The following is a 26,735-nucleotide window of genomic DNA, read 5'->3' as shown; positions in this document are numbered from 1 at the left end:
TCCTTAAGTTGGGTCAGTCTGTTTTCTGTGTATGTTTAGGAGCGTTTCCAGGATATTTGAAAGAGGGGGTGGAGAATGAAAAAAATTTGGACCTTATTTTTGCCCAAAAACATAAAATAAATATGTAATGCACTAATGTAACGGTTCCTGATTTGGAGCATGTATATTTTATAGTGAAAGTGTTAGGGTTTTACATTTTTTATGCCGAACTCTCTCCATTAATTGTCTGTGGTATGTTAAAATGATTGGATGGATCTTAACAGCAGAACACCAATAACGAGAAGTTCCAAATCATACGGTATAAGGGGTTACTAAACATTTCAATAGTCCTAGGCCAGGATTTTATGAACGAAAGGCGTAATTACGGTTGCTCTGGTAGAGGGTCCATGGGAAAGCTCAGAAGCTCCTGGGTTTCAACAATTTAGCATCAAATTATGAAGAAGCCAGACTAATAAATATCTCTCTATTGGTTTCTCTGAGCAGCACATGATACAAGACAAACAAACACTGAAGTATAAAGTTCGTTCGTTTTACTAGTAAATATTGTAGGCTTTAATGTGGAATACATGATTGAATATGGAAAATTGACTTTATTGTACAAAAACAGTGCTAAATTAAAGCAATCATGTCACTGTCTAGTTCCGATAGGTGGTATTTGGTACATGAATACATATGGTGCTTGAACTTGCTGGCAAAATGTAGGTCCGATGATGTGACTAAGCTACTAACTAATGGATATTGAAACAATATGATACTACCAAATATAAAAAAAGAAGATGTGGTATGATTGCCAATGAGACAACTATCCACAAAAGACCAAAATGACACAGACATTAACAACTATAGGTCACTGTACAGCCTTCAACAGTGAGCAAAGCCCATACCGCAAAGTCAGCTATAATAGGCCCTGATAAGACAATGTAAAACAATTCAAACGAGAAAACTAACGGCCTTATTTATGTAAAACAAGAGTGCACACACAGAAATGTCTCGCCTTCTTTACTAATCATTGATATTATGTTGCTACTCCTAAATCTAAAGCTTTATTACGACTGTCACATAGACTTAACATGAATCATGAAAATGAGGTCAAGGTCAGTTGAACCATATGCCAGGCAGACATGTACAGCTAACAATGCTTCCATACAACAAATATAGTTGACTTATTGCTTATAGTTTAAGAAAATAGACCAAAACACAAAAACTTAACACTGAGCAATGAACCTTGAAAACCAGGTCAAGGTCAAATAAAACCTGCACGACTGACATAGAGATCATAAAATATTTCCATACACAAAATATAGTTGACCTATGACATATAGTATTAGATAAAAAGACCAAAACTCAAAAACTTAACTTTGACCACTGAACCACGAAAATGAGGTCAAGGTCAGATGACATCTGCCCGCTAGACAGGTACACCTTACAATCATTCCATACAACAAATATAGTAAACCTATTGCATAAAGTATGAGAAAAACAGACCTAAACACAAAAACTTAACTATAACAACTGAACCATGAAAATGAGGTCAAGGTCAGATGACATCTGCCCGCTAGACATGTACATCTTACAATCATTCCATACAACAAATATAGTAGACCTATTGCATAAAGTATGAGAGAAACAGACCAAAACACAAAAACTTAACTATAACCACTGAACCATGAAAATGAGGTCAAGGTCAGATGACACCTGCCAGCTGGACATGTACACCTTACAGTCCTTCCATACACCGAATATACTAGACCTATTGCTTATAGTATCTGAGATATGGACTTGACCACCAAAACTTAACCTTGTTCACTGATCCATGAAATGAGGTTGAGGTCAAGTGAAAACTGTCTGACGGGCATGAGGACCTTGCAAGGTATGCACATACTAAATATAGTTATCCTATTACTTACAGTAAGAGAGAATTTAACATTGCAAAAAATCTGAACTTTTTTTTCAAGTGGTCACTGAACCATGAAATTGAGGTCAAGGACAATGGACATGTGACTGACGGAAACTTCGTAACATGAGGCATCTATATACAAAATATGGAGCATCCAGGTCTTCCACCTTCTAAAATATATAGCTTTTAAGAAGTGAGCTAACACCGCCGACGCCGCCGCCGTAGCCGACGCCGCCGGATCACTATCCCTATGTCGAGCTTTCTGCAACAAAAGTTGCAGGCTCGACAAAAATGAACGAAAAACATATATGTAACATATAAACAAATGACAACCACTGAATTACAGGCTCCTGACTTGGGACAGGCACATACATAAATAATGCAGGATCCCATCCCTCCCCCTAACCTGGGACAGTGGTATAACAGTACAACATAAGAAACGAACTATAAAAATCAGTTGAAAAAGGCTTAACTCATCAGATGGACAAAAATACAAGTGAACGTGGCCGGGTACTTATACATCCCGACACAAAAAGACGCTATGAACAGATCTGAGAGTACTCGCAGTTATCTGACAGCTAGGTCAAAGCCACTAACAACTAATAAAAAAATCATGCATCTAAGACAAAGGCTATCTAGATTGGGAAGTAAAAACGCTATATCAATTATACATGTTACTAGTATAAATGCAAATTAACGCAAAACCTCAAATGAACAAATATTACTGATTTGTGGGTTTCTTCTGTATATATTTATGAAACATTTATTTACTATTTGAAATATACCAAATTTAAAAAAAAAATGAAATGTAACAAGTTTACTATCGCCTATGTTATATATATTTCTTGACTATATAAAAACATACAGGAACAAATTTACTGTCAAATTTTAGAAAGACACCTTATTATTACTAAACAAACAACCCAATAATTAACAAAAATAAAAAGTTGGCTAAATGACTTTACCTTATTTTTAAAAGTTGGATAAATGAGAAGACACCCTATTTATGGCCCCAGTGTTTTCCCTAGGCTATTCATGCATAGCGGTACCGCTACGCATAAAATTTCGGCCGCCATGCATGTATCATACCCGCTATGCATCCCGCTATGTGTGAAATTTTTATTATCTTATAATATGAAGTGACAATTGACAAAACTCTACAGGTGTTTCAAACTCACTGGACTGATAATTGATCATAATTAGATGCAACGCTCTGATTTTACAACCACGTTGATTAGATAGAACAACATTCAAGACTTCGATTGCATAATAGAAATCGGGAGTTCAAGTTGTTTTAATGATAAATATTATAGCCTGATACAGCTTCCAAATATCCTTCCGTGAAAAATAAAAAGTAAACCTTTTGCAGTATAAATTTTACGTTTTGAAATCATAAGTCTGACATCGAAATATTTATATCAAACGCTGTTGATTAGTTGTAACAGAGAATACACATCATTGGGTTGAAACATGATGTAACTTTGACCTCCGTAGCAGAGTTCAAAAAAATTATGGGTCACTGAATATTTACAATTCAGATCGTTTTTGTTTTGATGTCAAAAATTGTTTTATTTTTCAAACTGATCTTTCAAACTAGTTATAATCCAGAAGAAAGTAAAAACATTGCTTGACTGTACCTTAAATTTAATATCTATATCCAAATTAAATTATTTAAAGCTGTAATCTATGATCACAAATTGAATGCTTTGTTTACAATTGTTGAAAGCCATGTGCTTTTTGGCGGGAAAATTCGGGAAACCCCTTATTAACAGGAAACAGTTACATTTCATTGTTATTTATAGACAGTAGGAATTTCATTTTGGAAATCATTTTGATTAACTGCTAAGATTTATTCATGAACAATTAATAATTTCTTGGGGTGAAACTGATAATACTTTTTTTTATTAAAATAATTTACATCTAGGGGTATGAAAAGGGGGGCTGTTTTTTTTTGTGTTTTTTTTTATTGGAAAATAATAAAGTAAGCAGATACTCAATTTCAAATATAGGTCATCATGATGACCCAACTGTTCTTGGATATCCAAACTTATTCAACTGACATGCTCATATAGTATATCAGATTTCTGAGCAATTCAGCATATTACTAAGTCAAAGTATCTTAGATGTTGAATGTAGGTCTGTAGACGTGTAGTGGAATGTTAAAACACTTATCATCAAGGATTCCAGACAGATGAATGAAACTTATCATTATAAAGTCGAGCATGGAAAGAAGTCAACTCAACAGCTGTTGATTGTTGTTGAACCATATAAAATTATTATGGCTTGGAATATCATTCATAAGTTAATAACATATATCGAAAATAGTATCAAACCAAATTTTGAACTATCTGTCCTAATGACATTTTGATAAAATTCAGGTGTCAGAAAAACCTAAAATTTAAAGATTGTTTGCTAGAATTCAGCTGAAATACAGATGTAATGGTAACATATACAATGAATGGTAACATGTACAATTTGTCTTGACCTTTATCATACTAACTTGAGTTGTGTTTCTTTAGGACAAAAATGGAGTCTGTCATAATCTAAAAAAGATTAAAATACTTAAGTGAGAGATTACACTCCTCAAAACCATGCAACATATGTCATCAATATCTTTCACTATAATTCAGAAAAAGAACTTCAAAAAATAAAATTAGGCAATACATTATGGGATCTTACTGATAGTATTTGTGACATGAACCCTCAACAGCTGCCTGACAAACAATCCTGAAATTCAATAGGGTTCTTCACCAGCTTCAAACCTTTCACTTGTGAGACAGCCTTTTGGTTCAAAATAAATATGTATCTTAGAAAGATGTCTCTGGCATGACTGTGTATTAACAAAACATGCTATGCTTTAAACAGTCAGTTTTTAATCCCACATAGCCTAATGGATACCACTTACAAGAGAAACCATAAAGGCTATGTGTGTCCAGAGAGCCAGGCTTACATCAACATGTATGTTATATAACATGTGTCTCTAATCAACTTGGACTTTGCTGTATATTTAAGTAACTATTTGGATTTTGGATGATCTTGAAAGTACTCTGTTTTCACTATAAAATTGCAATAAAAATTATTTCAAAGCAATGTTCTTACACCTGGATAAGAATATATCATTGAGACTTTTGTCTGGATTTTATACATTTCATTTGTTTTTGTCATACCTAGTACAAACTCTGCAATAGCTACTATCTTGTTTAGACTATATGTATTGTTTAATATTTGTCATACCCAACTCTCCAAACTAAAATCTTGTCTGAATTTTAAGTATAATTTTCATTTGTAATACCTAGTCCTAACTCTCCAATGGCCACTATCTTGTCTGGATTATCCTTGACAACCTGAATTAGATCACTTAGATATTTGTCTGGGTCACCACTCTTCTCAAACTCAGTACATCTTGTGGGATGACATCCAGAAGTTGTGTAGAGATTTTCTGCAACAATATATGTAATTATATAATGATAAACTTTAAAATATTCCAATCGATAGTCTGCCACAATATGAAGGCTTTTTTATCTGATTCGCTGAGCTCACTTGACAAAATGCTTCCTATTGTGAATCAGAGCTGATATTTTACAATATCATCATACAGACAACATGATAATCATTACATAAAAAGCTTTTTACAAATAGTCTATATGCTGTGATCACTAATAATAATCCCTTCGACTTACATTCTGTGATGAAACAGGAAAACAAAAAAATGTTCAAGGTTAATAACTGGATAGAGGTTATTTTTTTTTTTCTTAAATTTATTTAAGTTCTGGCTTATAAATTTGTGTGAAACACTTAATTGTAAAAACTAAATCTAGGATGCTGAACTACAAAAAAATAGGAAGAAGTTATATAACTTTGACTGAAGTCTATTACAAGAGTAGATTGCAATTATTCCATACTTTCCGATTCAACCATTTTGACTCCAATTTGCATCACTTCTTTTACTACCATTAGAAATTTTAAGCTTGAAATGCATGAAAGCAAGATATATACTGGCAATAAATAGAAGGCTGCCAGTTTTATAGAACGGTTTACATTAGTGCAAGTGATAGTGTTACTAAATACTGTTACATATAAAAAAAAAAAAACAACCATGTGATTTGCATATATCTAAAGCATCCACTACATCTTTCAGCATGCCTGATGTCACCATTATCTAGAATAGAAATTTTCAAATCATAAACTATTAAAAACATTGTTACATTTATCCCATGATGTGTATGTATTAAAGTATGGTAAGTAATTTCCATAAAATAAAAATCCCAGTTTAATCTTACGAGCTTATAAGACTTATTTAATTAACATGACAAACAGACATGAGCCATCAAGATATCTACATCCTAAGGACATTCAAAATATTTTAAGGTGTCTTTTTCTTCTCCTTCACTCAAGGATGGGAAGTATTGGCAAATTATCAAATTTGGAAAGCTTTGACTAATCAAATCAACATAAATGTATTTAACTTAATTTAGGAATAGCCACTCACTGTTTAGAACTCCCAATATAAATATTAGGCAGTATAAAATAAAGCTTAAAACTGTAATCAATAATTATCCTCTAATCCACTTGAAGTAAACAAATATTTAGTCTTATGTGCCGGCAGCTGGAAATCTTGGTTACATTTTCTCTTCGTCTTCAAGTTACCCATGAGATGTATAAGTTTTTGAAATACAAAATGCAGTTTCATTGGTCAAATCTCATAGATTGTTATAACCAACATACATTTGATACCTATCTATAAGTCTGGTTTTATAAGCCCTTTTCTCATGAAAGTTTCTAAACTCTTTATTAGAAATTGCTTTGTCCTTGGGTTTATATTGAGATACATATAGTATAAATCTCAATAACACAAGATATTCTATTCACCTGTTTGAATGGTTTTTTTACACACTTACAAAACTTTTTCTTTCAAAAGAGCATTTTATTTAGTTTTGAAATCCTGTTTGTAATATGAAAATGAAATCTTTATTTATAATACAATCACTTTACCTTTTCTACTCCATTATCATATGCTCTTTGCAATACATCATTGAAATCATCTATAAAATAAATAATAAATTTTTGTCATTAAAATAATGTACACTTAATATATAGATACACACATAGTACTAAAGCAAATAAAACATATTTAGGAAGAATTACAACTGTGGCTAATTTTGATTCCCACTGTATGTTATGACAATTAAGACACTTTTCCTAAATCAGGACACTTCATGGAGGCTTTGCAATAGTTTTTCAATATTTACCCATTTCACACAGAAGTTCATCACCTCAGGATGGATCATACTACTGAATTCAATAAGTTCAGTTCACCATATTGTTATTATGCTATACTTAAACATGTTGAATAACCCTTGGTATGTGGGCTTTTGGAGACAGTATATATATATTGAGTTATGAGTATCATCATTATAGAGTTACTCCATGTAAAAATACCATGTAGAGCTTTTTCATATAAATCTTTTGTAGAATTATTCTAATTTAATCATAGTTTCGAGATAACTAACCTTCATGTTTTTTAGCTCCATGGTATACACCTCTAAAAACAGGATCTGAAAAAAAGAAGATAGAAACAGTTCCATACAGTCAAAGTACTGTACTAAATATAAGAATTGAATGTGAGATATCACAAATTTTAATAGTGATGGAATATATAAATTATTATTATTATTATTAAATCCAATTTCATTATTTTATAGGAAATAATGTGTACTGTAGAAATCTCATTAAATATTTATTTTCATCAAAAGCTTCGACAAGTTATTTCACATATTAGACCATTAGTATAACCTATTTCTTCTCACCAATACATGCAATAGTTATTGGTTGGTAGCTATCAACAAAAATACATTGTATGTAGTCTTGTGCAGTAAATATTATACCCTCTTTTGGACTTGTGATTTGAAGAGAGCTGTGCAGTAACTTTTTTTAGTGGCTTTACTTGCATATATGTTTATATAATATGATGAAGACGATGGATGGCTCTGTTATAAGTCCAGTGTTAAATTTAATGCATATTCATGACAAAAATATTAAGAACATGCTTATGAGATATGAATTAATTCTCTGCTTTTATTTCACCAGACTGGCTGAGCTGGGTATTAAATGTGTAAGTTAATAAGGTAACAGTCTATAGACAGACACGTCACCCTAAACTGACACATACTTTAGACTCGGGGGCAACAAGTCTTGATTGCCTTTTCTCTTTCTCCTAAATGCTGCATGCTTAGGGTTGAAGCATTTAATAACAATTTTCAAGTCCTCACTACGGTACCTTCTGCAAATCATGTGAGCATGCTACTATAAAATAACTGAGGTGATGCATATTTATATAAGCCATGCAAATAAAAAATAAATACAAATAATTCTTCTATAAATTTAAATAAAATCCCCCATCTAGAAATAGAATTAATCTACTAGTTTTTTATTTCTGAATCCAAATTTTGTGTTACAAATTATTAATATTTATACATTTAAGTTCTAGGTTTCAGAAATTAAAATGAAATTCTCCACATAGACAATAGATAACAATATCAAACTCTATAATTATAGATTTAAACCTACCTGTAAGGTTTGCTCCAATATCTGAAATACATATTGATATAAAAATGTATTTATTTTAAAAGTTATATGGCCTTCCAAATACTGTTTCGATCCCTAACATCAATGAAGAGACATTAATTGTTGAAATCCGGATATGGTGTAATTAAAATTAGCACCTGATGTTTGTGGTTCACCATTTTTGCCGCAAGTTTATTGTTTTTTGTTTGGTTTTAAATTATGTAAAGATCCATTTGTTACATCTTCTGATCAATTTATTTGGCAATCATAAATGGCAGTCAGCAGGATTTAAGAACATCACTTGTTCAACCAGTTAGTCAAATGTGTTTTTTTGTTAAACTACATGTATACTTTTTCACTTTTTGGGTCTTTTGGAAATTGTTGTTTGTACTGTATTTAGACCCCTCTACCATGTCTACAATGAAATTTGTTTTACATGCACACGTTTTTTCAATTTAGACTTGTTTATATCTTAAAATAAATATATAAATATAGACCTTTGATCAACTGCAGTAATTCTGTGAAAAGCTGCACATAATGGAATTCTTCCCTTGTTATTCTTTGGATGCAGGCAACAGTGGTAGTATACAGTTACAAACAAGTGAAACTGCGAGCTACTGCTCACTGATGATACCCCCGCCGCAAGTGGATAATATTAATAGTGTAAAAATATGCAAATGTTCGGTAAACAGGAAGTTGTCGAGTGATGAATCTGAAAACGCATCACACGGTATAGCTGACTTATATAAATCCTGAAACCAAATTTCAGAAATCCTTGTATTGTAGTTCCTGAGAAAAATGTGACGAAAATTTTCAACTTGGCTATCATGTGTAAAATCATACAAGTGTTCGGTAAACAGGAAGTTGTCGAGTGATGAATCTGAAAACGCATCACACGGTATAGCTGACTTATATAAATCCTAAAACCAAATTTCAGAAATCCTTGTATTGTAGTTCCTGAGAAAAATGTGACGAAAATTTTCAACTTGGCTATCATGTGTAAAATCATACAAGTGTTCGGTAAACAGGAAGTTGTCAAGTGATGAATCTGAAAACGCATCACACGGTGTGGCTGACATATATAAATGTTGATACCAAATTACAGAAAGGGTGGATGTGTAGTTCCTGAGAAAAATGTGACGAAAGTTTCATGGGACGGACTGACTGACTGACGGACGGACTGACGGACGGACTTGTCATAACCACTACCACATCCTTCACTCAATCGAGATACTACTGGATACAACTTATAATTAAATTTTCAACTTATAAGAAACAGTAGTCCTATAACATATGACTTCGCATTCTTATTCAATTTTTAACGTTTTTATACTGATATTTTCATTTTTTATTTTTTTTGAATGGTGGCACATTAATAGTAAAATAAAAATATCAGAACAGTAAATAGAAATAGTAAATAATGCCCCCGAGGTCATATGTTATAGGACTAAAGAAACAGGTGTCACTAGTGTACAAAGACAAAGAACTGTCTACTTTTATGGATCTACAGATTGACTTTAGTTTACATGTTGTGCAATATTTGTCACTTACTCCAATTTTTTTCTTTGAAAATTTTTAGTGATAAGAGCCACAGAACATATAAATCATCATTTTGTATTTATTTAGTGATAATTACAGCAGCCTTCTTTTTTTCAGCAGTATTCTTGTACTCAATACATTACATGGTATAGTTTGTATGTGTTGGCAGACATAACTTAATTATGATTTATCCTGGTCATTGCTCCTGGTGGACCTTAATTAGAATAAATATGTATTGTATAAATAATATTGCATTGTATACTGCTAGGCAGCTAGTGCTACTATTCATAAAAAGTGTGAGCCCTTAGACTCGAGTGCCTTTGATTTAAAACAAGCAAGTACTATTCTTTTTAACTTGAAACATTAGTCTATAGCCATTCCTTGTGTACGTTCTCTAAAAAATGAATGTGAGAAGCCGTTATCAGTTTTAATTACAAACCTATAAATTTAACAATTTTTCTTATGGAGGCTGCCATTTTGAAAGGAAACTGTACAATACGTTTAAGGGGAGATAATCTAAGGATCCTTCATTGCATACAATTTTTGATACATTCCATTCATAATAAAATATCCATCAAGTTTCAATGAATGACAAAAAACTTAGGACTTCTAAGCATAAGTATACTAAAATCAATGTTGAAACATCATTTAAAGGTTAAAAGCCATTCTTTGACCTATAATGGTTTACTCTTTACTAATTGTGACTTGGATGATCTTGGATGGAGAGTTGTCTCATTGGCACTCATACCACATCTTCATACATTGTATATCTATATATATAATTTCTTGATTATGCATGATATATTTATCTATACATTGAAAGTGTATATTGAGTAAATACCTATTTTGTAACCACATCTATTTAACCTCATGTTTCCCTGCTAAGAAGATAATGTACATGTCCTTTCACTGAATAAAAGTTTAATGATTCTTTTTCTTGCAATTCCATTGAATTTGAAACAAACTAAACTGAAAACCTTCCATGACCAATAAACCATGAAAACGAACTGAGATGAAACTTGACAAGTCATGTACTACTTTAATACAATCACTCCTTTCCTTACATTACTTATACTGGGGATATTTCAGAATTTTTATATGGGAAATTAAATATATGATGTCTTAAAAAATTAAAAACACATATAAACAGATAAATAAAACAAAATATAATTTATTGCTTCTAAGCTTTTGAACAATAATTTTTGCTCAATTGGTACAATTTAAAATAAAAATATCAGATAAAAACATCAATTTTAAAAATATAGCATGAACAAAGAATTGAGTTGGCTTCAATATATATCATTGTATATTGGAATGATCAGAAAAATGGACATTGTTCAACAAAAAATTTGGAAATATTCCACGAGATATTACAAAAAATAGATGTACAACCCAAATATATATCATTGAATAACTTAATTAACATTAATTTAAATTAAAAATTGTGTAAATTTACTGAAAATTCATATTGCATATACATCAAAGACAAATATACACAAATTGTAGGATATTAGAAAATAGGAATACAAATGAAAAGCTTTTATAAAGAATGGACTTAAATGCCGTCATATTTTCTTCAAAAGCATGCAAATGCAGTTTACCCCTCCCTATGTTTCATTTTAGCATAGTGAAATAAAATGAAATAAAATACAAAATCAATACATATACATATACTTTGAAACTGATTCAGCAGTTTCAAAGGAAAAGATTTTTCAAAGTAAGCAAACTAGATGAACAAATTGTGAAAATTTTTCTTCAAGGGCAATAACTCCTTTTAAGGGGTCAATTGACAATAATGGTCATACAAACTTATTTGTAGATCTTACATTGTACTTTTCTGAACTTTTTTGCTGTTAGATGTTTATGTTTTATTTATGTTATATGTTTTATCTTTATCTATAATAAAATTCAAGATAATAACCGAAAACTACAAAATTTCCTTAAAATCATCACTTCAGGGGCAGTAACCTAAAAATCAGATAGCCAGATAGCCATACCTTGACCTGCTGATTATATTTAACCATGTAAATTTTGCTCTTTTTGCTGCAGTTTTTGAGATATAAGCCTGAGAAATGCAATTTTACCCCTAAAAACATTATTCATAAAATGACAAATCATTTTTAAAAAAAGTAAGTATATTTATATGAAGTTCACTTCTAAAACACCAAATATTCACAGAATTACAATTTTTCTCAATCCACAAAACTTTGGTACACAAGAAAATAAATGAATCCACAGTGTAGAAACTCTGAAAATTAACTTATCAGGAAAATCTAATAATAGGCACATGTAGGCGTCTCTTGTTGGACAGTAAGCTGATTGTGTTTGCTTTTCAAAGATCCAGTTTGTTTAATAAACATATACAACTATCATTGACTATTAATTCTTTTAATTTTGTGTGACACCTACTGATGCACTGCAAATGTCATGTCACCTTTTGGCAAAATGGAAAACAAGATACTTTAGTGTTACATTTATACATTTCAAAATTAATATGGATCTAAAAATGGCTACAAAATAACTTTCTATAAAACACTAATTGAAATCCAGCATAAAAATATCTACCACTTAATTACATGAATAACAAAAATGACAAATACAATTATATTGCTAACAATACTAACAAATTAAAAGTAGCTACGTCACAACGGTCTGATTCTAGTTCTAGAAAATTTATGACATATCATCAATAAACAAGTTCACAGCAAATTTCACTGTGACATGTAAATCACTACTAACTCTATTTGCAATCACTAAAACCATTTGAATACAGTAATCCATATTGGTATTACATTACCATTGAGAAAATATCAAAAATTTGCTGACAGGGATTCCCCATACAACCTATGTAACTGCTTCCCAATGTCAGTAATCATCAACCTTAGGTTAATAAAGTGTTTTGCCAAAAACATTTTAATTCATTTTACATGCTTTATAAAAGGGGCATTAGCTACATGATATAACAAAAATAAAATATGATTTTGTTTTGGTTCAATAATTAATAAACAAGAATGTGTCCCAAGAACATCAGTGTTTTCCATTCGGCATTTAAGCCGGGTGTGCCGACCACCTTCTTTTGAAAGCCGACCACCTTTCGATTTTAGGAGGTGGTCGGCTTTTTTTTCAAAATCCGGATTTTTTTCGGTTCCGTACCTTTAAAATTTGAATACTAATCCCGCCTTGTTTTCATTGACAAAGATGGCGTCCAATCGTCAAATTTCAATGTTTTTATTAATCAATCGGGGGAAAAGAAAGGAAGATGACGATGATGATAAAGAAAATATTAGACCAAATAAGTTAAATAAAATTGATAGTAATGTTGAAGTTGTGGAAATTGAACAAAAATCAACCAAACAACGGAAAAGACACGCAAGTGAAGACAAATATGAGCAAGACTTCAAATGACTTGTAGTCACAGAGGAAGGATACTACTGTTCTGTGTGCCAAAAATACGGCACAAAAGCAAGAAACAGAACAGAAACCTGGATCGAAAGGCCTTAAATCCATGCTGATGCATAAAATTGTAAATGAAAGAAGAGATAAAAGATAATTTTTTGAAAAAATAAAATCAAAGAATATTTGACAATTAATATGACTACTTCTATTTATGTTTGTTCAACTCCATAAAATGTGAATATTATACTAATCTTTATTTCCGTGACCCCCACAGTAAATTAAAAAAGGTTGGACATTAAAAAAAAAACCACCCGGTTGCAAGTTATTTTTTTAAAACACCCACCTTACCTTAGTGAAAAAAGGAAAACACTGAACATGGATGCCCAATTCGCATTTAATTTATCATTTTCCATTTTCAATGGACCGTGAAATTGGGATCAAAATCTAATTTGGCATTTAAATTAGAAAGATCATACCATAGGGAACATGTGTATTAAGTTTCAAGCTGATTGGACTTCAACTTCATCAAAAACTACCTTGACCAAAAACTTTAACCTGAAGCGGGACAGACAGACAAATGAACAAACGGACGAACAGACCAGAAAACTTAATGCGCCTCTACTATCCTAGGTGGGGGCATAAAAATTAGCTAGAGATGAGTTGTGCATGTATTTGGAGTATGAGTCTTGTTCGGCCATTTAATAAAAGGAAAAAAATGATGTCAACATTGAGAGTGAAACAAAAGGCGAACTCTTTCATCAACTGATTTTATCCACTAAAAAAATCATTCTTACACAGGAAAAAACCAATGATGAGCTTATTATTTTTACCTATATTATAAAATCAAACAGACCTATTTATATCTAGGTTGATTTAAATGTTGGGTCATGTGATTGTTGGCAGTCTTCAGAGGTCTTCCCAATGGTTGATTAGATGGCATTCAGACTAAAATACACACTAAATGTTGATTTATCTTATGGAGTCATTTATTTCAGACTTTATACATGTTATATTGTAATTTGGAAATACATTTGAAATAGTATATTATAAATCAAATATGAGAATTTTGAGTCAAATCAGTTATATTTGACAGGTAATACCCCTTTAAACAAATTCACTCTTTGTATAACATCTAAACTTTTTGATTTTACCAAAAGAAGTCAAAGAGGCATCCAACTTTAGAGAAAAAACACTCATTTTACAAATTAGACAAAAGATATGGGGATAACTAAGGAAAAATAAAGAAACGACACCCTAAATTAATACTTAAATAAAACAAGAATGTGTCCACAGTACACGGATGCCCCACTCGCACTATCATTTTCTATGTTTAGTGGACCGTGAAATTGGAATAAATTCTCTAATTTGGCATTAAAATTAGAATGATCTTATCAAAGGGAACATGTATACTAAGTTTCAAGTTGATTGGACTTCAACTTCATCAAAAACTACCTTGACCAAAAACTTTAACCTGAAGCGGGACAGACGGACGGACAGACGGACGGCTGCCGGGACGGTACAACGAACAGACGCAAAGACCAGAAAACATAATGCCCCTCTACTATCGTAGGTGGGGCATAAAAAGGAGACATGGACTGTTTACAAATGAGACCAGAGAAAAAAGGACAAGGATGCATACTTTCTGAAAGAACACGGTTTAATATTGGTAAATAAATGGTAATAATACATCATGTACAAAACTTTAAAAAGAATTAGTATTTTCCATAACACTGTAGGACATATAAATATATGAAATAGACAATGCTTAAATGCTGATTAAAACATGAATCAGAATAATTTTCACAATATATTAACATGTAAAAAAAAATTTGTGGTTATGATGGTCCAAATAATAAGAAGTAAGTACATACATTTGTACAGATATTTGAATTTTCTTTAGCATATATATATGCTATTTCTATTAGGTTTTTAAGTTGGCAACAAAAACAAACATTTTGCCTAAAATTAAAAATATTGAAAAGTTTTCACTTTTTTAACTTTTGTGACTACCATAAAATTGAGAATTGAAATGGGGAATGTGTCAAAGAGACAACAACCGGACCATAGAGCAGACAACAGCAGAAGGTCACCAACAGGTCTTCAATACAGCGAGAGAAATTCCTACACCTGGAAGCGTCCTTCAGCTGGCCTGCTACAGCTTAAGCTTTCAAGATTAAAAATTTGAAAGCAAAAATCATTTATTATGTGGATTAAAAAAAAAATATATTCATGTCATTATCTTAATTGAAATGGCCATAAACAGATCAAATTAATACATGTACATGTATACACAGCAACCAAAAAATGTATACATGCTATAGTCTTGATAGTTTCCCTAATTACTAACAATGCAATAAATAAGAAATTTACATGACAAAAACCTAAAAAAAACCAGCAGTTTGCTATGAAACTGAGTTCTAGGAATTATGAAGCTTTATACAAATATTTTACATTTCAACCATCAGATAGTAAAACTAACCTATTTCATATTCATGAAAATTACAATTAAAGTTACAATTTTTTTTTCATTATCGTGATACATTGTAATTATGTCATGTACATGTATGTCAAAAGTAGGTTCTCACAGGTTATATATGATGCAACTATTATGACCATGGTCACTATATATGTTTAAATAAGTTCATGTAAAACATAAACATTCCATACATTTTAATGCGCTTTGCGCTATATCATATACATGTAGTAACAGGCATATTTAAAATCATGAAAATAAATATAACAATAAATATGAATGTCTAACATGTCTAGATCTTATCTAATAATTTAAAATTTGCATTTAGAGTTCAGTATAATTATAAGTTGGTCTTTTTACAGATTTAAAAATAAATACAAAATTAGATGTCAATATTACCCTTAATTCTATACAACTCATATTGACTGAAATTAATTACTATGATTAGTAAAAAAATCTAAAAAGTAAACTGATTCAGTATCATTGTTATTTAAAACCATATAAAAAGATAAAAGAAAACCACCTGCAATGAACTAATCAATAGAACTACAGGTACATTTGATTGCATGTAAAATCACGAATGCTCTAAAAATGTAAATCTTATAAAATTTTAACAGCAAAATTGATACAATCTCAGGCAAAACTTTCAATCATTTTTACTCAAAGATAAATATCATAATACATGTACCACTAAAAAATTTAAATTAAATCAGAAAAACTGTAAATAGATGCATTTTCTTCTCTTCCTTAACTTTTCTGAGTGGTCGTGGTGGTCATTTTCCAGATGACATGCTTTTCTTTTCTCAGAGTCAGAACTAGGAACTGCTCTCTTACTACTAATGTCTCCAGTTTTATTTCCAATATCATTTTCTTTTCTTTTTTCAGAGCTGAATACAAGCCGGCATCCTCCACTCTTCCTCACTTTCCAATATGACATCAAGTCACCATTCTTTTGCACTGGCGTTTTAGCAACTTTACACAACTTGATCTTCATTTCACCCTGCTGATGCATTTGATAGAAAGAGTCGTAATTCTCTTTTTGATTATCAGGAAATATTCTTCTTTTAACTTTGACCTTTCTTTTCGCTTTCTTCCCATTTTTCTTGATTTCACTCAAATTTATTTTGATTTTTATGGGTTCTTGTTTTGAACTTGAACCAATATTTTCACTATCTAAATCTTTATGAGAATGAGGAGTTAATTGTGAAGAAGGACCCTTTGAATGTTCTTGTCCACAATTATGAGTGTTCTTTTGATTGAATGGGGTGCATTCTGATATCATACTATAAACACTTGTGTCACTTGCACATAGAGTATTATCTGGTGTTGCGTAAGAATCATCCAAGATTCCAAATTTACATCCTGAAAAAGTTGTTTTCTTTGTTTCAGGGGTTTCAGGCATAGATATCAGTGAAATACTATCTCTTGAACAACTGTTTTCATTGACAATATTAATATTCCCGTATAAACTATTAATACCTTCTTTTGTCACCTCACTTTTGTCTGTTCTACTCCGTATCATATTATGGTAGTCCTGAGGATTATATTCTTCTGTCATGTCTGTAGCTTCAGAACTAATGTCACTATAGTTATCATTGTTTGTTTTGCGATCACCAGAGTTTTGTTTAGGAATATGTGCTGAGTTTTCTATTTCATGAATCCAGTTAGTGACCAAATCTTTAAAATTACTCTGACCCACCCCCTTAGACGTGGGAGATGATATTTCAGAGAAACAAAACGATTTTTCAACCTTTTGTTGAGAAACAATGCTTTTTTCTTGAAAGAGTCTGTCTTTGATACTAGAATAATTATCACAGGTTTCTGAAATATCTTGATTGTTTTCAAACAAAGAAATCTTTGAAAATTTCTTGCGTACATTAGAGGTAACATTTTGTACTGAGGTTAATGTATTTGTAGATTTGTGAGTAATCTCATCCATCAAAACAGCATTGTCATTATGGTAATGAAGGGATGGTGTACAACATACATTTTGTATAGGAAAATCTTCATCAGGTGGTAAAGCAGAATCACTATTTGTTCTTTTTATTAAATGTTTATCAGTTATGTCACACTTTGAAACATCATATAATTCACTGTCTTGTATGTCTAGACCAGTACCAGAATCTTGTGTGTTTGTGTCATATGGAAATTCTTTGTGAAGTGATGGCATCTCACTGTCTAGAACATCAATGGTGTCAACAATGCATGATGACAAATTTGGCATAGAACAATCTGATACTCTTTTTTCATTATCCTTTTCTGAAAGTTCATTACGTAGCGAAGGCATTTCAGTATCCATATTTGATTCTTTTCCTGGCATTTTGTTCAATTTGACAAAGAAATCTGAGAAAGAAGGCAATTTATTTATAACAGTGTCTAAGTGATCAAAGTTTGTTTGATCCTTAACAAACTTTTCATGTTTTGCACTTTTGATATGTTCCCTTAATGAACATTTGTACCAATAATCACATGCCTCACAGAAACCTCCTTTATTGTGTGTCACAGTTTTCTTTGCTGTAGAATATCTATTGACTATTTTATCTGTCTGTTTTGTTAGAACCACACCTTTAACAAATGGTGATGCAACTTCTTCGTTATAAAATAATGTAGGGAATGTTTCAAAATGTTTTATCAGAGGTTTATACAACTGTTCTGTATCTTCAATTTTGAGGCAACATGTGTTTTCTTTTTCACTTTCTGTCCATTCTAAAGGTGTTATTCCATCAAGTTCATTCGTCTTCTTTGTTTTTTTCACAGCATGAATAAATTTACTGGAATCTCGAAGAAAAATACTAGCTTGATCCACCTTTACACCAAGATTTAATGCATTCTGGGTAATATCATTCCCACCTACTGATGATCTTCTCTTATTACTTTGTGCATTTGCTTTCAACAGTAACGCTCTTCCTGAAACACAAAAAAGAAATCATAAAAAGTATGAAAAAACCAAAAGAGGCAATCAAGAATAAAAATCATTAAATGTATTAATTTGTTCTTTGATCATGTTGATTGAAGACAATTCTGTTCCTTAATCTCACATCCAACAGTAAAACTTTGATTGAACTTTGGGCAAATGGACCCTGAATCGACTCATTCCCTGACAACCATTTCCCATTTCCTCTGAACAGTAAAATAATCCCCCCGATTCTTAATTTTATAACATTATGAAAAGTTAGGACAAATCAACTGTGGACGAAACCACTGATGCTTAACTGAAAGTATCATAAAAAAAAAGACCTTTGGCTGAACTGGTCATGTGTTCAATACGTCTTGTTAAAATCATTGGTCTTGAACTAGTTCAAATAATTATGACGTCTTTTCCCACAAACTAATAACCTGGTGCCTGTAAGAAAAATATATGTTGCTATAAGACATCAAAACAAAAGGTATAATAGCCTTTCAAGACGTCATAATTATTTGGACCAGTCTTAAACGTGTCTTGAACATGCTATCGCTGAATGTGATTTAAGTTGCGTCAACAAAATGAACTGATTTACTTGTATTGCACAAACAAAACGGCTGCAGTGACCTTAAGGGGAATTGGCATGTCATATTTCAATGCATGAATAAAACCTAAGACCTACTATTACAGAAAGTCTCAAGTGCAAATACATACCTCTACTCAGATTACTGATCTGTATTGTTTTAACTTCTTTATTCGATTTTCTTTCCAACTCTCCATTTTTCTTGTCAGTGATAACCAAGTGTACATCTTTCGATAGAAAGCCTTCGACAGTTCCCCCGAGTTCTCTGATTCTTCTGATGACTTTCCTCTTCACCGTTTCCGCCTTTATGTCCAAATAAAATGTCTTAAAATGAAACGGTTGGTTTTGGAAATCCAGCTTTCTTTTGGCATATTTTGCATCATTTGAATTCATTGCTGCCAGAGACATATATATATATTTTTTTCAAACGAGCAACATGATTTGAAAAATAAACAGTTTAGATACTGACTATCTGTACATTTGACGTATTTGTTCTGTGTGTACAGGTATATGAATGGTTTAGGCTGTAGGCCTTTTTCAGCTGTTTTCACAATGCCCGCTACTCTTGACGTCACGACAGGGAGTAGTCATTTCATGAGCAGATAATCAGGTTGACATTTAATTAGTATCTGTCTTGAGAATTTGATGAACAGTGATTAAAATTTTATTGGAATAATTATTTTGTGGTTAAATTTTTGACTTTAATATTTATTTGTTTCTTGATATCTACAGTTCTTCGGTGCACCTCGTTCATATAAATTGCATTTTTCATTAAATCCTCATTCTGATCTGCTCATAAAATACGTCTTTTAAACGTTTGAACGGGGCTGAAAAGGTGTTCATTGTTAAGTTGCATATTAACTTTCCTTCACAATCTCAACTCCAAAATGACCCTTGGAGAAAACACAGTTGCCCTCAAAGACCCTGAGGTAGAGGTAAAAGATGAAAAAGAACTAGTTACTGGGTTCAAAAGACAAACCATTTCGTTTTTTTCAACACCTTTCCTGATTTCTAACTAGAATTTTTTTCAAATATCATATATGCCCTTTGACTGATCTGTGTCCTTGACTTCAAATGTTATAGATAAACTTGAATAAAAGGAAATTAAGGTGTATTATAAGTGTTTACATATTTCTTTATTGAAATAGTTACAGAAAATTACATATTTTAGATTAGATGCTATTTACAAGAGGGCATTTTCCACAATGTAACATTTGCCATAAATTATGAGTGGGCAGGGGGATTCAAGGGGTCCTGATCACGAAATCCCGGGGTTAAAAACATGGAATCCTGAGGCCCTGAATTGAAAAAACTTAAATCCCAATATCCTGAGATTTGAAAAAAAAATGAATTCCTGGATCCCAAAAATTATTTTAAAAGATCCATGTCCACGATAACCTGCTAAAAGTAACAATTAAAAATATAATAATTATTAAATTTTATATCAGAGACTTACTCAGTAATTGCAGAAATATATTTCTGCAAATTCTAGTCAAGGACCTAATTTCATCTTTTTATTGTTACTGAAGTCATGGAAGTTATTGTTATGCACAAAATATATTCAGATGGGTATTGATTTAAATGTTTAGTTTTATTATAGTTTTATTTGTGAGACATTGTGAACTAATTTCAAACCATAAAGTTGTGATATTTTAAAAACAAAGCATGATTAAATTTCAAGATGTATCATTGTATTGACGGTAAACTTTCTTGGAATTCCATTATTTAAGTTTGCCATAATACAAACGTTTACCAATGCAGTGGTCTCGCTAGCCCAAAATAGAAGGGCGCCGCGCCCTGGGTGCCCTCAGCCGCGCCCTTGGTGCCCTCAGCCGCGCCCTGGGTGCCTTCATCCGCGCCCTTCTGCCCTGACGTCTTTTTCCTAAATTATATTGTGCCGTTTTGGTAAAATTTTGTTTCATCGATTTCTGATCTCCAAGTTAATTACATATATGACACCTTTGTGATTGCCCCCAGGTTAATCATGTCATTACAATCAATTACAATGATAAAGACTTCAAAGGTGTTAATAACTAGGTAATTTAATTAGGACAACGTATCTTTTTGTCATACTTTTGATGAATGTGTTAGCGAGTGTGTTTAGCTTTAGCTTGGGTCGGCATTTTCGATCTCCAAGTCACAATGGAAGAGCGTATAAATGAAGACTTTCATGACTTTAGAATTGAATTTAAGTCATCAAAATAAAACTATGCCTTTACAGAAATGCCTTCCATCTCAACTTGTTAGCGACAAGCACAGTTTTTAATTAACACAAACGTGGTGGAAATTGATTTTGGAGTTTATTTCCCCTGTTTTAGCTTATTACAAATTTGTGCTCTAAAAATATTATCTAGTATCAAAAAAAGGAATAAATTACCAATTGAATATATAATAACATAATAATGTTACCTTAAAGATATTAACTGTCTTTGAACATATTAAAAAATATATATTGCAATTTCTACTTGATAATTATACTTTTTGCAATCCATGTTATAAAAATTGTTAAATTAGTAATGCTCTCAAATTCAGATTATAGCCGACCATGCAAAGCCAGTCAAGGTCGTTAAAAACTTCCATTTGTTGTTTCAGATTATATGATATATTAAAAGCTATAATTCCTATATAGATAAAAAAAAAAAAAAAAAAGCATATTCTTTGATAATGGGTAGAGTGAACTTAAACTGTAAAAACATAATATGTTGATGAAGATGTACTATATCATTCATAACTACACAAACAATGAAATAAAGACTATAGTTGAAAAGCATCTTTATTTAAAAAAAAACAACATATACAGTAAAAAAAAAGAGATTCGTTAACACGTGATACACACAGAAACGTAGACAAAAAAATGAGCAGTGCCTTTTCTTATCATAAAAAGTGCCCTGCCCTCCACTGGCACCCTGCCCCTTTTGATTTCTAGCTAGAGCACTGCAATGCATAAATGGACTTGCTTTATGTGTAATAATAAAATTGAAACTGAGGAACATGTACTATTTGAATGTCCACTCTGTGACAATTTAAGAAATGAACTGTATGAATATATAAACAGTGAAGATGAGAACTTTTAAAACATGTTAATGAATCTTGAGAAACTGTCTTTTGTGTTGGGATGCCAACACATCCCCAACACATTTATGTTATTTACAAATGTACCAAAACCTGCAAATCTATTTTAGACAGAAAGAGATGTTTTTTATATCTATAATTTTTAGACTAAAAAAATTTCATAATTTGTTTTAGAAATTTTAATTTATTTTAGACAGTAGGAGACGTTTTTTATATCAATAATTTTGAGACTAAAAATTTTCATAATTTGTTTAAGAATTTTTAATAAAAAGATGTACATAGTTTTATAAATTCCTTTTATTTTTTTTTATGAAATTTTACTTTGAGTTTCTCATAATTCTTTAAGAATGGCATTAATATCTATCTATGTTTTTTTATGATATATGTAACATGTGTAAATTAAGAAATAATTCATGGAAGCCATAGATTTGTTGGAAATTTACACATGGCCTGGGTCCTGATATTCTAATTTTATCCTGAGCGTTGTTTTTATACTGCAACTTAAATAAGTATATCGATAGCTTTTAAATAGTAACATAAATATGAAGCTTATTTTCATCCCTTAGTGAACACCGGATTGTAGAGAAAGTGTTCCATGATGAAATTGACATTGCACAAAAATATAGCTGTGTACTATATTTAGGAAATAAACAAAACTAGTTGCAATATATTAATTCTTTTTATTATGCATCCGAATAAGAATAAAAGTTCTTTTGTCTTTTGTTTTATTACAATTTCTAATACAATAAATTGGCAAAGCGTTTGCAAAGTAAGTTCAAATACATTAGGATTTACGTGGGAGGTATATTGTAACATCCATTATTATGTATATCTCTGAGTCTGCGCTAAGTATAGATATATCAAGATTTTTCACACAGTGTTGTTTACAAAGCGAAAGAAGCACGTCATATTAGAATATTGTATTGTGTATATTAACGGTGAGATGTTAAAAAACTCTATCTATCTAATAAAATAAGACAATGAACATGTAGTATGATGGCCAATGAAAAATTCTCCAGCAAACATTGGCAAAGACCAAATGTGTAGAATGTGTGTTTATGTAGGCATAGAGCAACTGCCTTCCTTGTCTCTATAATTCACAACTATGGCACAGACTAAATCTTTTTAATTGTAGTCATGTACAAATGATAAAACACACACACCCTCCAAAAAAAACAACAAAAAATAACAAATAAACAAACAAATTAAAACAACAAAAAACACATTTAACTAAATTAAAAGATCTAGTATTGACCGCTTTTTTGCCAACCTTGTTTTTGAGGTATTAATAAAATAGATATATGCCTTTGTAACTAAAATAAATGTTCCAGAAACATCATGAATCTGTTGATGATATTTTTGTAAGTTCATCTGTCTAAGATTTAAGTGGTAATAATAATGTGTATTTCTTCTGTTTATAGGATGATGCTCCAGCAGATGATGATGAGGATGACGAACCAGAGGTATTTTGTTTGACAATATTCTGAAATATTTATTATTATTTTTACTTTATGAATAAACAAATAAATTGCACAAAGACTAATGGTTTTATAAACCTGCAGTGGATATAATGATAAGTTCAGTCTCCTTTTCAGAAAAAATATAATCTTTGAATGATGCCTTGCTACATGTATCTTGGATTGGCCATACATGTATATAGATGTATAAATGATCTTAGAATTTTATCATTTTAATTTTAACTTCTTACACAAAGTGTTTTAAAGTTTTCAAAATAAGTCAACCTTAAAACTAACATCAGTCAACAAATAAACATTGTAAAGCCTTTTAATAATAGTCAGTTTTACTACTATTGCATACCAGCATGGATACATTTTTTGACTGATTATTTTGAGTATCCAAGCTGAAGGTTATTAGGATTATAAAATAATTACTTGTAGTGTGTGTCAACTTCATATCCTGATTAATATACACAAAGAAAAATATGAAAACTGTTGATTTAAGTACAGTTTTCTTAACCATGTTATCATAAACAATAACAATGAATTAAGTTCCACAAGTTACTAAAGTGACATAAGAATAAGAGTTAATTATTTTATTTACTGAAAAAAAATCATGTCACACAAATTAAGACAGAAATGACAAGTATATCTCATATAATTCTAAGATTAGAATTATACAAAAATCTTTTTAGGGTACTATAACATCATGAACATACAATGTAGTACATTTTACTTTTTTAATATATAGTTTGATTATACTTTTTTTTATATAGAAAATGTAAGATTCAATTTTGTTTTTGGTTTCTGGTTAACAATATTTATTTTTATTGAAATAAGGTGAACAAATGGATGTTAGGATTGGCCATGACAAAAACCTAAGAAAGTTTAATGACAGGCAGATATGAGCTAATCATAATTATAAAATTGTGTATCCCTACATGCATTTCTATACTATTTATATGAATGATTACAGGACATTCAAGTAACAATAAAAGAATCCTGCCAGCAGAATGCTGAGTGTGTCAAATATAAAGATGCATTAGATTCTTGTAATGCAAGAGTAAGCAGTCGGAAAGAAACAGAAGAAACATGTTATGAAGAAGTTTTAGATTATGTCCATTGTGTAGATCATTGTGTAAGTTCAGTAAATGTTAGAATTATAAAGATAAATGTATGGACTACTCAATATGAAACGTACATGAATTATCTTTGAACATCCCAGTTATATTGCTCTTCATGGGTTATTCATGCTTTATAATTGTTATCAAGAAATGTCATGTCAGTTGTTCAAGTCCTTATGATTTCCTGTAGATCAAGGATCTGAGAACTTTTCTTGAGTAATAGTCAGATTTGAGCTTGAAACTTTGGAATTCCATTTTAAGTTCTCACTTGAAGGGAGCTATAATAAAGAAGATGTGATATGATTGCCAAGGAGACTGACACAGAAATTAACAACTATAGGTCACCATATGGCCTTCAACAATTAGCAAAGCCCATACTGCATATAGTCAGCTATAAAAGTCTCTGAAAGGAATATATCTATTTTAAAGATTCAATCTTGGGGTCAGTCTGCACTAAAAACTTTTTCAACTACTAGTCCGAAGACCAATATTCTGACATTTTTCTCATTTGACCAAACAAATGTTTTGCAAAAACTTACTAGTCCAAATGAAATTTTACTAGTCTGGGGCATCGGACTAGTAGCTAACCGTGCAGACTGGGGGTACAATAGTTTGTATAGCTATAAATGTGTTTTAAATAACAAAAAGGTGTACTTCTATTGAACAGCTTTGTTATAAACATTTACACAAGTCATGACACTCATGCATTATATGCTACAATAAAGTAGAAAAGGAATATGTGTCATTATGTTGAAATTCAATGATTATTTGTCATGTTTTATGGGAATATAGACAAGTAGCATCTCTTTGTTACTCAGTCTTGAAGAAATTGAGTCAAAAGAGAAACTTGATTTTATATCCTGACTTATAAAACCATATAAATGTAGACCTCAAGTCATGTTCAATATTTTTTTTACATTCAATCTTTGAAAATGAGGGGCTATATAGTATAAACTGCTTTCATAAATTTGGTACAGAAATAGGTATCCTTTAAATTTACATTTTAAACATCAAATCATGGTTCTTTCTAGAAATAATAGATATAAGAAGACGTGGTATAAGTTTGTATATGAATAAACACCAAATTTTTCCAGGATGATATCAAATTTACTCCGTGTTATCAGTCTTGTAAGAATTCTACTTTTGTACTTACGATGTTTTATGATGAACATAACTGCATGAAACTATTTATACCTTTTGTTAGTAAAACAATATAATATAATATTACATTATTATTACATACTACTATAAAAAGCATTAAATATATATATTGTAATCAGGAACTTTTTCAAGTTGCAATAGTTATAGCCAATTATATATAATATACATATAAATATACGTAAAAACTACAAATTATAGGGATATAGCTGTTTAAATGAAACAAAATGTTTGAAAGTACATTTAGTTATAAAATAAGTCACAACTAGATGATTAAGTTTTGAACTTAATAGAATGACTAAAGTTGTTAAACAATTTAGTAGTATAAGTTACATGAATAAATGCTTTAGAAAATACTGACAGAGGGAGCTTTTTTTTTTACAATTATTTTCTTTCTTATTTCAGGTAGCAAAAAACTTATTCAACAAACTTAAGTAGCAGTGGATTGTTAAAGAAATGACTGTATTGGCTCCAGAAAAATATTTTCATTAGACATTCAGGTTTTGACAGTATAACTGAAGTGTATTTGTTTTTTGTAACTGACAAAAGAAATATTAGAATTCCGGTTAA

The 26,735-nt window shown here is 31.0% G+C and overlaps 3 protein-coding genes across 5 annotated transcripts in view; 1 reads left to right on the top strand and 2 right to left on the bottom strand.

Moving 5' to 3' along the window:
• LOC139501631 (deoxyribonuclease TATDN1-like) overlaps positions 1 to 19,918 on the bottom strand; it is a 32,944-nt gene extending 13,026 nt beyond the window's left edge. Inside the window, exons 1-7 of one of the 2 annotated variants that reach the window (XM_071290769.1) lie at positions 19,824 to 19,918; positions 8,465 to 8,485; positions 7,408 to 7,452; positions 6,890 to 6,939; positions 5,993 to 6,056; positions 5,190 to 5,336; positions 4,398 to 4,440 (exon numbers count right to left, since the gene is read on the bottom strand). In XM_071290769.1, coding sequence (XP_071146870.1) covers positions 4,398 to 4,440; positions 5,190 to 5,336; positions 5,993 to 6,053 — 251 coding nt within the window. In that variant the 5' untranslated portion in view covers positions 6,054 to 6,056; positions 6,890 to 6,939; positions 7,408 to 7,452; positions 8,465 to 8,485; positions 19,824 to 19,918. Of the gene's footprint in view, positions 1 to 4,397; positions 4,441 to 5,189; positions 5,337 to 5,992; positions 6,057 to 6,889; positions 6,940 to 7,407; positions 7,453 to 8,464; positions 8,486 to 10,439; positions 10,532 to 19,823 lie in introns of those variants that run through there. The other variant, XM_071290762.1, reaches the window with a different exon arrangement.
• On the bottom strand, positions 15,036 to 19,824 carry LOC139501579 (uncharacterized). Its single transcript, XM_071290697.1, has 2 exons — positions 19,486 to 19,824; positions 15,036 to 18,776 (listed from the first exon to the last, which is right to left on the bottom strand). Exons 1-2 carry the CDS (start codon positions 19,760 to 19,762, stop codon positions 16,579 to 16,581), a joined length of 2,475 nt encoding a protein of 824 aa, XP_071146798.1. The 5' UTR covers positions 19,763 to 19,824; the 3' UTR covers positions 15,036 to 16,578.
• A 231-nt stretch (positions 19,919 to 20,149) lies between the features above and the next one.
• Positions 20,150 to 26,735, top strand: LOC139501667 (cytochrome b-c1 complex subunit 6, mitochondrial-like). Of its 2 annotated transcripts, none has more exons than XM_071290815.1 (4): positions 20,150 to 20,289; positions 23,848 to 23,889; positions 24,860 to 25,021; positions 26,571 to 26,735. In XM_071290815.1, the coding sequence occupies exons 1-4, from the start codon at positions 20,242 to 20,244 to the stop codon at positions 26,601 to 26,603; spliced, it is 285 nt and encodes a 94-aa protein (XP_071146916.1). In that variant the 5' UTR covers positions 20,150 to 20,241; the 3' UTR covers positions 26,604 to 26,735. The 2 variants fall into 2 exon arrangements, with proteins under 2 accessions (XP_071146916.1, XP_071146923.1); XM_071290822.1 differs by having other exon boundaries at positions 20,159 to 20,283.

Source organism: Mytilus edulis, chromosome 1 (assembly GCF_963676685.1).
Source record: "Mytilus edulis chromosome 1, xbMytEdul2.2, whole genome shotgun sequence".
Taxonomy (NCBI): Eukaryota; Metazoa; Mollusca; class Bivalvia; order Mytilida; family Mytilidae; genus Mytilus; species Mytilus edulis.
This window is presented reverse-complemented; position numbering and strand designations above follow the sequence as displayed.